This window comes from Melospiza georgiana, chromosome 1 (genome assembly GCF_028018845.1).
Source record: "Melospiza georgiana isolate bMelGeo1 chromosome 1, bMelGeo1.pri, whole genome shotgun sequence".
In the NCBI taxonomy this organism is placed as follows: domain Eukaryota; kingdom Metazoa; phylum Chordata; class Aves; order Passeriformes; family Passerellidae; genus Melospiza; species Melospiza georgiana.
The window spans coordinates 49,016,596-49,028,743 of NC_080430.1; the positions used below are offsets into that span (position 1 = coordinate 49,016,596).

Sequence of the window (12,148 nt, forward strand, 5' to 3'; positions counted from 1 at the left end):
GAGTTAAACAGAAACATAAGGGAATACAGTTTTGGAAGGAAATCATTGACTTCTTGGGCAGCACAAAGGGCAAAACAATAGCAAATGGCATCTGGTTTCTGTCAGGATGTACAGTGTCTGCAAATTACAGCCCAAATGAATAAGAGCCATCCAAAAGGCTGATCAGTGTCATCTAACAGAGTAAGCTTAATTCAGGATATGCCTCTTTGGTTCTTCAGTGCAATACAAATTAGAAAAAAAGAGTGGCAAATTAAATATGTATGGGGCCTAGGCAGAACTTTCCATCAGCTATAGAATATAAAAAAGGAGGAGAAAGGAATATACAATTAACAAGGTGAATATGCAGTAGGCAAAGGAAAAATGCAACAAACAGTCCCTAGTACTACAATAGGGCTGCCACAGAGCAGCTGCCTGAGTCTGCCAAATTCCAATGGAAGACTAGAGAAAAACAAGCCCACAGGGACAGAGCATCCCCACAGGAGAGGCACACATCCTGTAAACAATTTCACTGCTCTAAGCGTCACTCTGAACTCATGGTGACCAGTTCCTGAGTTGCTAAGTCTGGCCAAGTAAATCCAACACCACTCTTTTGACAGAGTTTACTTACAAATATTTCAAAGGACTGAGGAAAAAGCACTGAGATCCACCTATGCATTTTTGCTATATGTATTCACATCACTTCTTTTTTCCTCCTCATTCCCCTCCCCTTCTGATAATGCTGAAACATCTCTTTTTTAATAGCAGAAAAGGTGCTAAGCAATGCAGCTCAGGATATTTTTACTAATGAACAAAAAATAGGAAAAAGACTTGAAAATATAGTATAATTAAAAATTAGAGGATTTTTTTTTTGCTTCACTTGATATAGAAAAATAACCTAATCGTCTTCAAATACAAATTCTTTCAGCATAAAGCAAATACAATGCACCACCACGTGAGATGTCTCCCCCATGTACATAATACTGTAATAATTGGGGCATTCTCCATAGCTGAGGGAGAACAGATTCAGTTTCCTCATATGCCTGTCACCGTCATATTTTCTGGAAAAATCCCTTTGCCAGGATTTTGCTCCTGGGAAGCCTCAGAGAAAAAGGAAAACAATAATTATCTGATTTGCTTCTCCTGTGTTTTGCTGCTTTGGAATGTGTTTGGACATTGTTTACCAACAGGTGGTTTCACTGGTTTCATGTGAATTGTTTTGACTTAATGATCAATCAGGGTCAAGCTGTGTTGGGACTCTTTCCAGAGTCATGAGTTTTCGTTATTAATCTTTCTTCTTTCTAGCCTTCTGTAAGTATCCTTTCTGTATTCTTTAGTATAGTTTAGTATAGTATTCTTTAATATAATATAGTATCATAAATTAATAAATTAGAATTCTAAGAATGTGGAGTCAGATGCATCATTCCATCCTTTTTCTGGGAACCCTGCAAAGACAAGATATGCCTAAGGAGATTCAAACTTTTTGGAGAGTGAGACAACTAGAGGATGTAGGCTATTTTGGGTGGGTGGCTGTGACTGTCTACCAAAACTGTAAATTAAATTTCACAAAAAAAGTCCAAGTCTCCTATCAGCAGGAAGGCACATTAACACGCAGGTAGCTGCTCTGCCACCAGGCTGAGAGAAGTCAGTCAGTGGGATCCCTGCTCCCACAGCTCAGTGGGTGTTTTCCACCAGGTGGTCATTGTGCTAGCAGACAGGTAACATGGGGAAAGCATGGCCATGGTCACGCATGGGATATGCTGTTTGCCAAGAGGACATGACCTAGAGCAGCCTAAGGACATGAGGAAATCCTGTCTACAGAAGCAAGATTCCTAGGCTCTCCTTTTTGAGTCCCTGCCCCATTTCTACTGAGAGCACCTACAGCCCAGCTTGCCCCTGATCTATGACGCTGAGGGCAGATTTTTGTTTTACCAGGAAATTCATTCACTGTTCCCTGACAAGAGGGAAGATTTATAAGGTAACAGTAGTGCTTCAGAGATGAAATGGGTATTAAATATAGTGATGACCAAAGGGTCTCTTTATTTCAGACACTGGGTTCATAGAGATTGCCCTTCCCTCCCCTCTCCTTCCGCCTGGGCACACAACCTGTCCCATACAAGACTTTTGACATGAAATAAGAGATTATATGCCAAAAAGTACCTAAAAAAATTCAATTATTACCAAGTGAAGCAAACCACTCTTAGCACAAAAGCATTGCTTGTGTCATGGGCCGGACAAGGTTCTTCCTGCTGGACTGTGGAGCCTTGACAGAGAACACCCATTCGTTCAGCTGTCAGTGATGCCACAGCAGCAAACACAGCATCAATTCTGTAATTACATCCATACTAGGACAGAAACCTCTGTTGTACATGAAACTCTTAAAGGAAATAAAACATAAAATGCAGGGAATCTGAAATGAGAGCTCAGGGTCACAGGCAAAATTCAAATGAAGTATCTTGATTTGAAAAAAAAAAAAGAAAGAAAAAAAAATCAATCAGCAGTCTCTCCCAAGGCATTTCACCTCTAATTGAAGAGTGAATTGTGTTTACTTAACTGCTCATGCTCTTGACTGTCTCTCAGCAAATGAATCGTGATTACACTACATAAAATTCAGTATTTGGCTTTCCTATGATCCCACAGGACTGGATTCTACACTTTAAGACACATATGTAAAAAAAGAACGGAACTCTGAAAGATATCTTTTCATTGCATAGAAAATAAAAATGTTTCCTTCAAATACAGATTTGAAGCCACTCCAGCTCCTGTTTCCACAGCTGAAGTGGAAACCATAGGAAAGGCCACATATGCCAAAGGTAAAATTAAAGCTGTTTCACATTCAGATTACCATTGGTCAAGGGCTATGTAGGCTGCTGTAATCGTGGATACCTAAAATCATATTATGTCATAAACAGATTTTACACACAGATGGATCTTTGTTTTTTTCATTATGTGTATGCATAATTCTGGAGTGCTTAACTTTAACTATTGTAAAGGTGCTCAAAATTTATCAAAAGTGAAGTTTAAGTTACTCAGACTTTTGTCTCAAATGTTGTCATCTGAAGCAAAATGAGGAACTACAGGTAGCATTTATGAATCAAGAACAACTTATCAGAACAAGCTGGGAATTTGAGTTAAGACAGACATAATAATAAAACACCACCACAGGAACTGAAAAAAGCTCTAAAACTTTCTGGCAAACCACTATGTTTTAAAAGCCAACCTCCCATATAGACTGTTCATCCCCACTTACTTGAAAATGACAGATCTGATTCTTGGGTCATCTTCTTTTGTCAAAATGGCTTTACAGCTGGTGCACCAGTTACTGGGTAGAACATCTCTATGTAGCAGGATTGCTGGGTACTGTGGTTGGCACATCAGTATTAACTGATCTTCCATCCAATGGATGGAATATCATGGGACAACTATGTCTTCTCATGTACTTCCTGGGTGGCTACACTACAATTCCAAAGTGGTCTTAGCTGTTATGGTACGTCATGTTGAGACACAGCTGTGTTGCCTTCTCATCAAACTCCTCTAAGCCCATTAAGCACCATTCCCCCATTAGCTTCACCTGATAAAAGACAATGCAGAAACTAAATGAAATTCACTCAGAAACAGAGGAGATCAAGCAGGTGGTAGAAACATGACCTTCCTTCATGAGGTCAAATAGCTTTATTGTGATTAAGCACTACAATACAGTATATATCCATAAAAAAACTCTATAGTGTATATAAATTATTCCTTCCATTCAGTAATTCTCTTTTTGTTTTCAATTTTTTTTCATTTCCATTACAGCTTTGGTACAATGTGATTTTATTATATTTTTAAATACTTTTAGCTTCACAAACTCAACACAAAGTACAAAACTAATCCGAATCGGGGATATTACAATCTACACAGTGGTGTTCAGTGGTAGGAAAAAATCTTACCTCAATGAATTCATGTCACTAGCTAAGCTATAAAGGCATACCTAGCAGACATGACAAAAATATGCACCATTAACCAGCAAACATTTTTTTTCAAAATTTATTTTACTTTTCTTTTTTTTTTTTACAGGTTTTTCCAGCAGCAAATCACTTGAGCATTGTCAGTACTCGTGTCCTCAACTGATTATTCTGTTGTGTTCCTCTTCATTTGAAGGCCATGATTTATTTGTCAAATAATGCACCTCTATCCTCATAAATCTAAGCCACAGTGTCAGTACTTGACCTGCCACCCTGCATTGTTGATGCTTGCACAGTTTGTCCTGCAGCTGGCAGAAATAACTGGAACGTTATTGGAGGGGCAGTGTGGGGCAATCAACCGGAGGTTGTTCTGTGGGGCAGGAGGTATGACATTACAGTAGACAGGCATTCCAGTGGCTGTAAGTGTTCCTTGACCTGATTGATTAGGTAGCATGAGTGGTTGTTGATATGATTGTTGCGGCAATCCTTGAGAACCCTGGGTCATTGGCACCTGGGTAGGAATACGGAAAGACGTAGGGGGAAAAAAAGACAGCAATTACTAAGCAAGTTAAAGTAGGCTCCCAGTATCCCTACATTCCTTCTAGCTGAACTTGAGTATACTGTATGTTCTGCCAAAATGTGCTATTATCTGCTGCTCGGAACTGTTCTCATCTCTGAGGATTTTTTTGTTACAGAAGGTTTTAAAGAGAATTCCCTCTGCTTTTAGGCCTAGAAAGTGTCTCTGTCCTGACCTAGTAGAATATGAATTACTGTGATATGGGATCAGTGCAAACAGAAGACTCGACCCTGGTATATCTAGGCCATCTAAAAGGTCTAAATCTTTAACTTGATCATTAACCTTTAAAACACGTTTTCCAAATAGTAATTCTGAAGATGTAAGGGGAAAATTTTACCCATAAGCAATTCCCCCATTTCCATCTGTGTCGCTGAAGCGTTTTCAAAGAAGCTGAGGGAAAAGGGGAATGGCTGCTCAATCAGTGCAATCTATTAAAAAGAATGAGATGTCATTTAGTTTCTTAACTTTCCAGAGGGACCAGTAGGAAGTGTAAGCACAGGCCACCTCTCACATGCGCTTGGCATATCTCACGGAAACTAGGTACAAAGGTTGGGAAATAAGTCTGGGTAACTTACGGACTTGGTAAAAATCAAGCCACTGCCTTCCCTCTCCCCAGAACCCAATAAACAATAATCCATCTGGCTACAGCTTGTTATAGAAGACATGGTGAGATCCTTGGCAGGAGTCTCCACAGATGAGTAATTTTTAACTGGATCAGGCAAAGCCCTCAACTTCATTACAGGAAACAGTACTGCACTGGCAAAAAAGAGAAGAAATGAACAATGTTCTTATAGTTTTAAAATTAATTTTCTTCACAGGAAGAAGTTTAATTCCTTCGTTCTTTGTGACATTACCCTCACTTCAGGCTGTAATAAATAGTTCATTTGAAGCATTCCGAAATCAGAACGAAAATCAGGAGTACTAAAACATGTAAATAGGAAGCAAAGAAACTGACTTAGAAGCGTTTTCATCAGAAGGCTTCCTGCCACACGCTACCCAAATGAAGTTATAAAGGCACTGTGTGATGCAAAAACTTAATTCAATTAAGCATTCTCCAAGAAAAAACATCTTTCCTTACAGCTCCTAAATACCTGATAAGACGACATGGCTGGATACTGCACCATCATGCCTTGCACCTGATTCCCCTGTTGATTATTCATCAGGTTCTGGCTTTGGGGCGGCTGCTGCATTCCCATGAGACCCTGGAACCCCTGCTGCTGGTTCGGCAGGACAGGCTGGTAACCTGGAAGAGGAAAGGCATCTTCAAATACCCTGTTGCTTGTAGGGGCAAAATTGCAACAGTTTTAAGGTACAGCAAGTGATCCTATCATTTATACCCAGTTAGTTAAAAAGTTACTCATTCCTGTAGAAATGTTGCTGGGAATGAAAACTAAAGTGCAATAAACAAGTGCCATGAGCTGGCAGCCCTAGCAAGCTGGCCTGAGTGGGCACCACACTTTCTTTATGCTTTTTGACCTGCGGCAGAGACCACCTGGAGGAGTGTCTGACTGCAGCACAGGGCTGTAAAGCCCTCAAGAGGCACAGGGTGCTACTGTCTTTTGGCTACTTCCTCAGAGGCAAAACTCCCAACAACATCAAGGACACTAGCATTTGGCCTTCATGGTCTAGCCTGACAATTTCTTTCAGGTCACATTTCTTACCTTATCCTCTTACCTTCCTTGTAATGCAGCTCCCTATCTCAATATAAACAGAGAAGCCTTTATTTAATCAAGAAGAACACCTCTATACACACTGGCTCTCGCTTGCAAGATTTTTTATCCAATTAGAACATATTAAGGGTAATAATCCACCATACTATTTTCACGCGTGTCAAAGTAAGGAAAAAATTAGGGAGTATTCTCCCCATTGCTTGTTAGGAATACTGCACGAGGATGAGAAGCTGATGCTTCTGTTTTAACCTGTGATTAACTCTGTGTTCAAAGTGACCACAATATTGCAGATTTTCTGCTGGGATGGCTCCTCTAGGACTGACAGAGAAATGGGCAAAGATGGGATGATCTAGAGAGCCAAGTTGCCGATGAGGCAGCGGTGCGGATGGGAAGGCAAGCACAAATAAAAAATTGCTCAGCAGCAATGCAAATTTGCCTGGGAATGAGCCTAGACAGATGGAACTGGGCTGGTTGGGTGATGGTGATATTTAGCAATTAAGAACTTCACAGAAAAAGCAGGAAAGGAACGGACTATGCAGAAAGATACTGCCCTTGAAAAATGTGACCAGACATAGGTATTATAAATCTATGAATAATTTCTCCTTAACACATTTTGCATTCTTTAGCACTCATATTTTTAACATGCAGTTATGCAGTGCACTATTAACTCTGTAGTGATGTTTTACAATACGCATATTTCAGACAAAGAACTACCAGAAGGAACGACACTGTGTCATCTTTCTATGAAAAAAATTGTGTCTCATCTACTCAATTTATATTCATGAATACAGTACCTAGTTCAATATACTTCACAAGTGAAAACCATCATCTGGATATTTCTTCATTATGTAAGAGAAATAATGTAACAAATGTCTGTTTCTGCTGGTCTATTGTCAGTTGGTTGATAGCTTTCCTTCTAAGTCTGTTCTTATGCCAGGAAAATGTTGAGATTTCTGGTCAAGTATTTGGCATTAAAGATGCTATTCCAGAGATTAATGTCTCCAGTCAACTGAGCAAAATTAAAAAAAAAATTCCATGAGTGATTAACTTGGCTGAGATATAGCATTAAACATCTCCCAAACTCACCAGATTGTTATACATTCAGATTTGCTCTTTTCCTATGCCCAAACACTGTGTCAGCATATTTTTAGTCATAAAAATTACCAACATCAGAACTGCTGCAACTGAGTTTACAGAAGGCTTATACAGCAATAATAAAACTGCAAGTTCTCTTCTGCTCCCGTTCACCAATTATGGGGGGGAGGGGATAGAGGATAGAAATAAAAAATTTAGCATTGCTCTTCTGGTATTTGCAGGACTAGAAGTTAAGTAGAGGGGTGTCAACTGACAGCAGAAACAGTAACACAAAATTAATCTCCTCTCACCTCCAGTTGTTAAAGTTAAATCCCAGCAGTGTAAAGAACCATAGATGGATAGTGAGCCAGGGATCAAGTGACACTTTTGTGGAATGTAATCCAACACTGGATTTGGGCTCAGAGAACTGAATTGTAATGCACCAGCACAGGGTGGCAGACTGGTGCACTGCAGAGACAGACAGACAGACACCACTGGGGCCAAGTAGAAAGCAGCTCTTCTGTTATCTCTAGTGGATATGATGGCATTAACATTACTTTTGTGAGCCTACTGCAAATGCCCTGCTGTGTGTTTAAATACACAGCTCTCTCTTCACCTCAGCTTTGTGTTCCATATTCTCCAAATATGACAGATTTATGAGCCAGTGCAGACATGACTATCAAACTGAAACAAAAAATCATGGAAAAGCTGAAGTAGCTACCTATATGATGAATGTATAGGCATGATCTCCTGGGGATATTACAAAAACAGAGTCATAGAATGGGCTTGGTTGGAAGGGACCTTAAAGACCATCTAGTTCCAATGACACACACACATATAAACACCTAACCCTGAAAAATCTCCTATGTACTGGGAAGCACTGCTTAGTACATGGTATAAACACTCCAGGTTTTAGGTGCAGAAATACGAAAAGGAGACAGGCTGAAGAGCTGAGGTCCACTGGGCTATGCATTAATATTTCAGCAATCTTATTCCAACACTCTTCAAAGACTTTAGTGATTTCTCCTGACCACAGGACATGTGCCTCCTCACCCCTGGCCCAACCTGCAGAGTACATCCCTGAAAGTGAGAATAAGACCTTTTTCCTACTCCTTGTCTAAGCCTTTTGCAATGCAGAAAAGCCCCAATACAAATACTTCACATGCACTCTAACATACTTCCATTTTGATTTGATAGGAACAAATAGGTTGTATCCTGAATCCTCTTAGAATTTACGAGAATGTAAGTCCCTTCTTTGTCCAGAAGGAGGTACTCTTGCATATTTAATGCCCTGACTTGTGAGTAGAAATGGGGATGTTTTAGAAGGTTAATGGCCTGTGTGTATCTTTGCAAAGATGCTGATTGTCATCTCTTCTTTACTTAATATTCATGGACTTTTTTTTTTTCTAATGATCAGTACTGTTTGGAATTAAATGAAGCTATGGATGTCAGACTGTGCTGTAGAACCCAGTATAGCGTTTAGTCAAAACCCAGCATCTTCTATAAGGTTCTGCACCTCAATAAAGCCACTATATTTTACCTGAAAGCCCTTTATTATGTTAAATGCATGAGGCAACATGCAGGTTTGTCCATTCTTTTGAACCTAAAAACATGACAAGGTACAAAAGTACAAAAGTATATTCCAACATTACAGAGGAGATAGAGAATATTAAAAAGTGGATCATTTTTTATCTACAACAAGCTTTATAAGCAAGAAAAAAATGCTGTGACAAAATAAAAAAAATAATATCTGTTCTGCTATATGGCTTCTGTTTCAGCACAAATGGAAGTAGAACAATTGGCAGTCTAAGTGGCAATCCATTAGGAGAAGAAGTTGTTAATATCAGAAACCAGCTGTTCTGAATTTCCTATCAGCGCAGCCCACATTCTCCATGTAATATTTGAAACAGGTCCTCCACTGTTTACTGGATGTCGATATCTTTGTATGTTTTTGCACTCTAGCCAGGAAAAATAATGGAGGTGGGAGAATTGAGACTAACATCAACCTTTTAGCACTGTTTGTGAAACTATATACTTTTTTTTTTCTTTTTCCTCAGGGACAGACTACCAGAGAATGCCATTCCAACAAAATTACCTACTTTGTACTCACACAGCACAGTCTTAAACTACACCATGATTTTCACGTGCTATTTACTTTTCAGTGACATGGAAATAATACTGTATTCTCAAAAGTCTTGAAAACTGACTGCAGTGCATGAGAAACCAGGCATTACTGGGCAGAGGTGGATATTTTGGAGCTACACAGGTATAAGAAAAGTGAGAACAGGAAGTGGCAACATGCTTATGCAGCAATAGTTCTCTTTGCACTTGCTCTTTTGCTCATTAGCTTTCATACTCCATGAAGAGTAATCCTTAAAAGCCTCTTTACAGTCCCCTGAGAACATACATACGTGGGTTATTTTCTAATGGCAGTACACATCAGATGAACCATCCTATTACTGCCAGCTCCAGGGCCTCTTTACAGCAATTATATCATCCTGCTCTATGTTATCTCTGCTACAAAGGAGGATTTTTTTAAATCAGGGCAAACATGAGAGACATTGTTAAACAACCAGGGGAACAAATCGTGCACAGAATTTCAACGAATGCCTCAGAGGAAAGACGAGCCTTGGATTCCAGCTGAAATGGAAGAGGCCATCATATCATCAAGGTCATTCTCTGAACCTTTACAGCCTGCCTCATCATGCTAAAAGTCATCTAACTTAAACATCCCAGGGGAGAAAGACTGCATGAAAGACCCACAAATGTTTCACTTTCCTAATGAGGCTATGCAGCTCAAAAGACAAAATGCAGCAGTTTTACATCTTTTCTGGTAGTGTCACCCAGAGCTGCAATTAAAGCATGTTTGGTGCTCTCCTGGCCTCAGCATACACCCTTCATAAATGGCACATTCATGTTGGGAGGGACTGCTTCATTGCTCATTTCAGATTTGAAGCATGTCTTACCAACGTTGGGAACATGTGTATCAGCAGTGTGGGTAAAGCGTGTGAGTCCCTGAACTGCAAATCTTATTGTACTCTTTCCATTTGAACAGCCTCCTTGCATCCATGCCCATCCAATGCAAACACATACACTCATAGTGCTTTTGATGTACATTATCTGAGAGCTCACCTGCCCCCTTCCTGCTTTACTCAGTGTAGTAACACCTGAAATTCAGATACCCCAGGAACACACTGCAATGGCTTAGGCAAGCAAAGTCCAAAAGAAAGTTAAAAGAGAAACCTCAAGCAGAGGTAAGTGGGCTGGTTGGAATGCTGCACAGAATCTGGTCATGCTCCTGTCTGCTCTACAACTAGTGCAGTGCCTTTCTGGTGCCCTATGCCATCTCTCCCTTTCCTTTCTCCTCAATCCCCCTGTATAGACCAGTTCAGCCCCTGAAACAACTGCCAGGACCACTGGGAATTTGAGCTCACATGAAAAAGCCAAGGAGAACAAGCACCAACTCTTGGTGTGGACCCTGTGAAGCACCTGAAAAATATTTTGACAGCAAATTCTGCACACAGAAGGTGCTTACATTTGCAGAAGGCTCCTCAAAACTGATAAGAGCTGAGAACCAAGCTGAAAACATAATTCTTCTGGTCAGGAAGCACACCTCTTTCTGAAAGGCTTAATGAGCTCACTCTGCTCAACTTGTTCAAAAGAAAAAGAAGTACCTGCAAATAGACAGTTGTGCTGGTTTTGGCCAGGGTAGAATTAATTTCCTTTCAAGTAGCTAGTATGGGATGAAGTTTTGGCTTTGTGCTGAAAAGGGGGTTGATAATTCAGGGATGTTTTAGTTACTGCTGAGTGGTGCTTACTCAGTCTCTCTGCTTCTCACACCATCCCATCAGCAAAGAGACTGGGAGTGAATAAAGAATTTGGGAGGAGACACAGGTGAACAAAGGAATATCCCATGCCATATGACAACATGCTCAGCATACAAAGCTGAGGCAAGGAGGGAGTGGGGAATGCTCAGAGTGTACATTTTTCTTCCTGAATAATTCTTAGGTGTGAAGGGTGCTGCTTTCCTGGGGGTGGCTGAACACCTGTCTGCCCATGGGAAGTGGTGAATGGTTTCTTTGTTTTGCTTTGCTTGCACACACAGCTTTTGGTTTCCCTATTAAACTGTCTTTATCTCAAGCCATGAGGTTTGCTCATTTTTAATTTTCTGATTCTCTTCTCTGTACAGCTGGGGTGTATGAATAAACAACTGCATGGAGCTGAGTTGTTGGCTGAGGTTAAACCATAACAATAGTTCTTGAATAGACCAGGAAATGGTCTAATAAAATGACTTGTCTTGAAGATAAACCTAGAACTTTATGGATTAGAAAAAAACCTCAGAGTTGCATCAGACCCTATAATTAACAAGGAGGCAACTTGCTGAGAGTGGAAGAACTTTTGTATCACTTAAAACCTCTAAAATGAGGATGGACATTTTGCTGGAAGATATTCATCAGTTTAATAAGTAGTTCTGGTAATAAAAATGATCAGAATGTGCTCATTGTCCAGTATTAGTCAGACCATTAAATTACACATTCCATATTTGAAATACTTAGGAAAATGTTAGCCAGTTAGCTCTTAACATTATTCCTGCCTCCTAAGCAGAAGGACTGATCTTTTGCATAGGAGAAATTATCTCCTCCCCAGCCTCTCCTCCCTTTAATCACAGGCTGGCAATGCCACACAGTTCATTCTTCCACAGGCAGAGTTACCTATGTATATTCTAAGGGATATTTCTGGCCTATTTATTTTACTTTGCCTGGGCTGAATTAGAGCTCAGTAGACTTTGTAAACTGTAAGAAGAACATAAAGAACATGGTTGGTATCTATTCCCACAATTTTACTAAGCTACATTCTCCTTTACTTTTTGAAATAAGCTATGGGCAAAGTATTAAAAGTGAATGGAT

At 40.0% G+C, this 12,148-nt stretch overlaps 1 protein-coding gene across 20 annotated transcripts in view; it reads right to left on the minus strand.

The window, feature by feature from the left end:
• Nucleotides 1-3,612: 3,612 nt before the first annotated feature.
• ARPP21 (cAMP regulated phosphoprotein 21) overlaps nucleotides 3,613-12,148 on the minus strand; it is a 142,666-nt gene continuing 134,130 nt past the window's right edge. For all 20 annotated transcript variants that reach the window (XM_058041494.1, XM_058041510.1, XM_058041562.1 and 17 more), the window contains 2 exons: nucleotides 5,589-5,740; nucleotides 3,613-4,431 (listed from right to left, as the gene is read on the minus strand). In XM_058041494.1, the coding sequence (XP_057897477.1) occupies nucleotides 4,174-4,431; nucleotides 5,589-5,740 (410 nt within the window). In that variant the 3' untranslated portion in view covers nucleotides 3,613-4,173. The remainder of the gene's footprint in view (nucleotides 4,432-5,588; nucleotides 5,741-12,148) is intronic.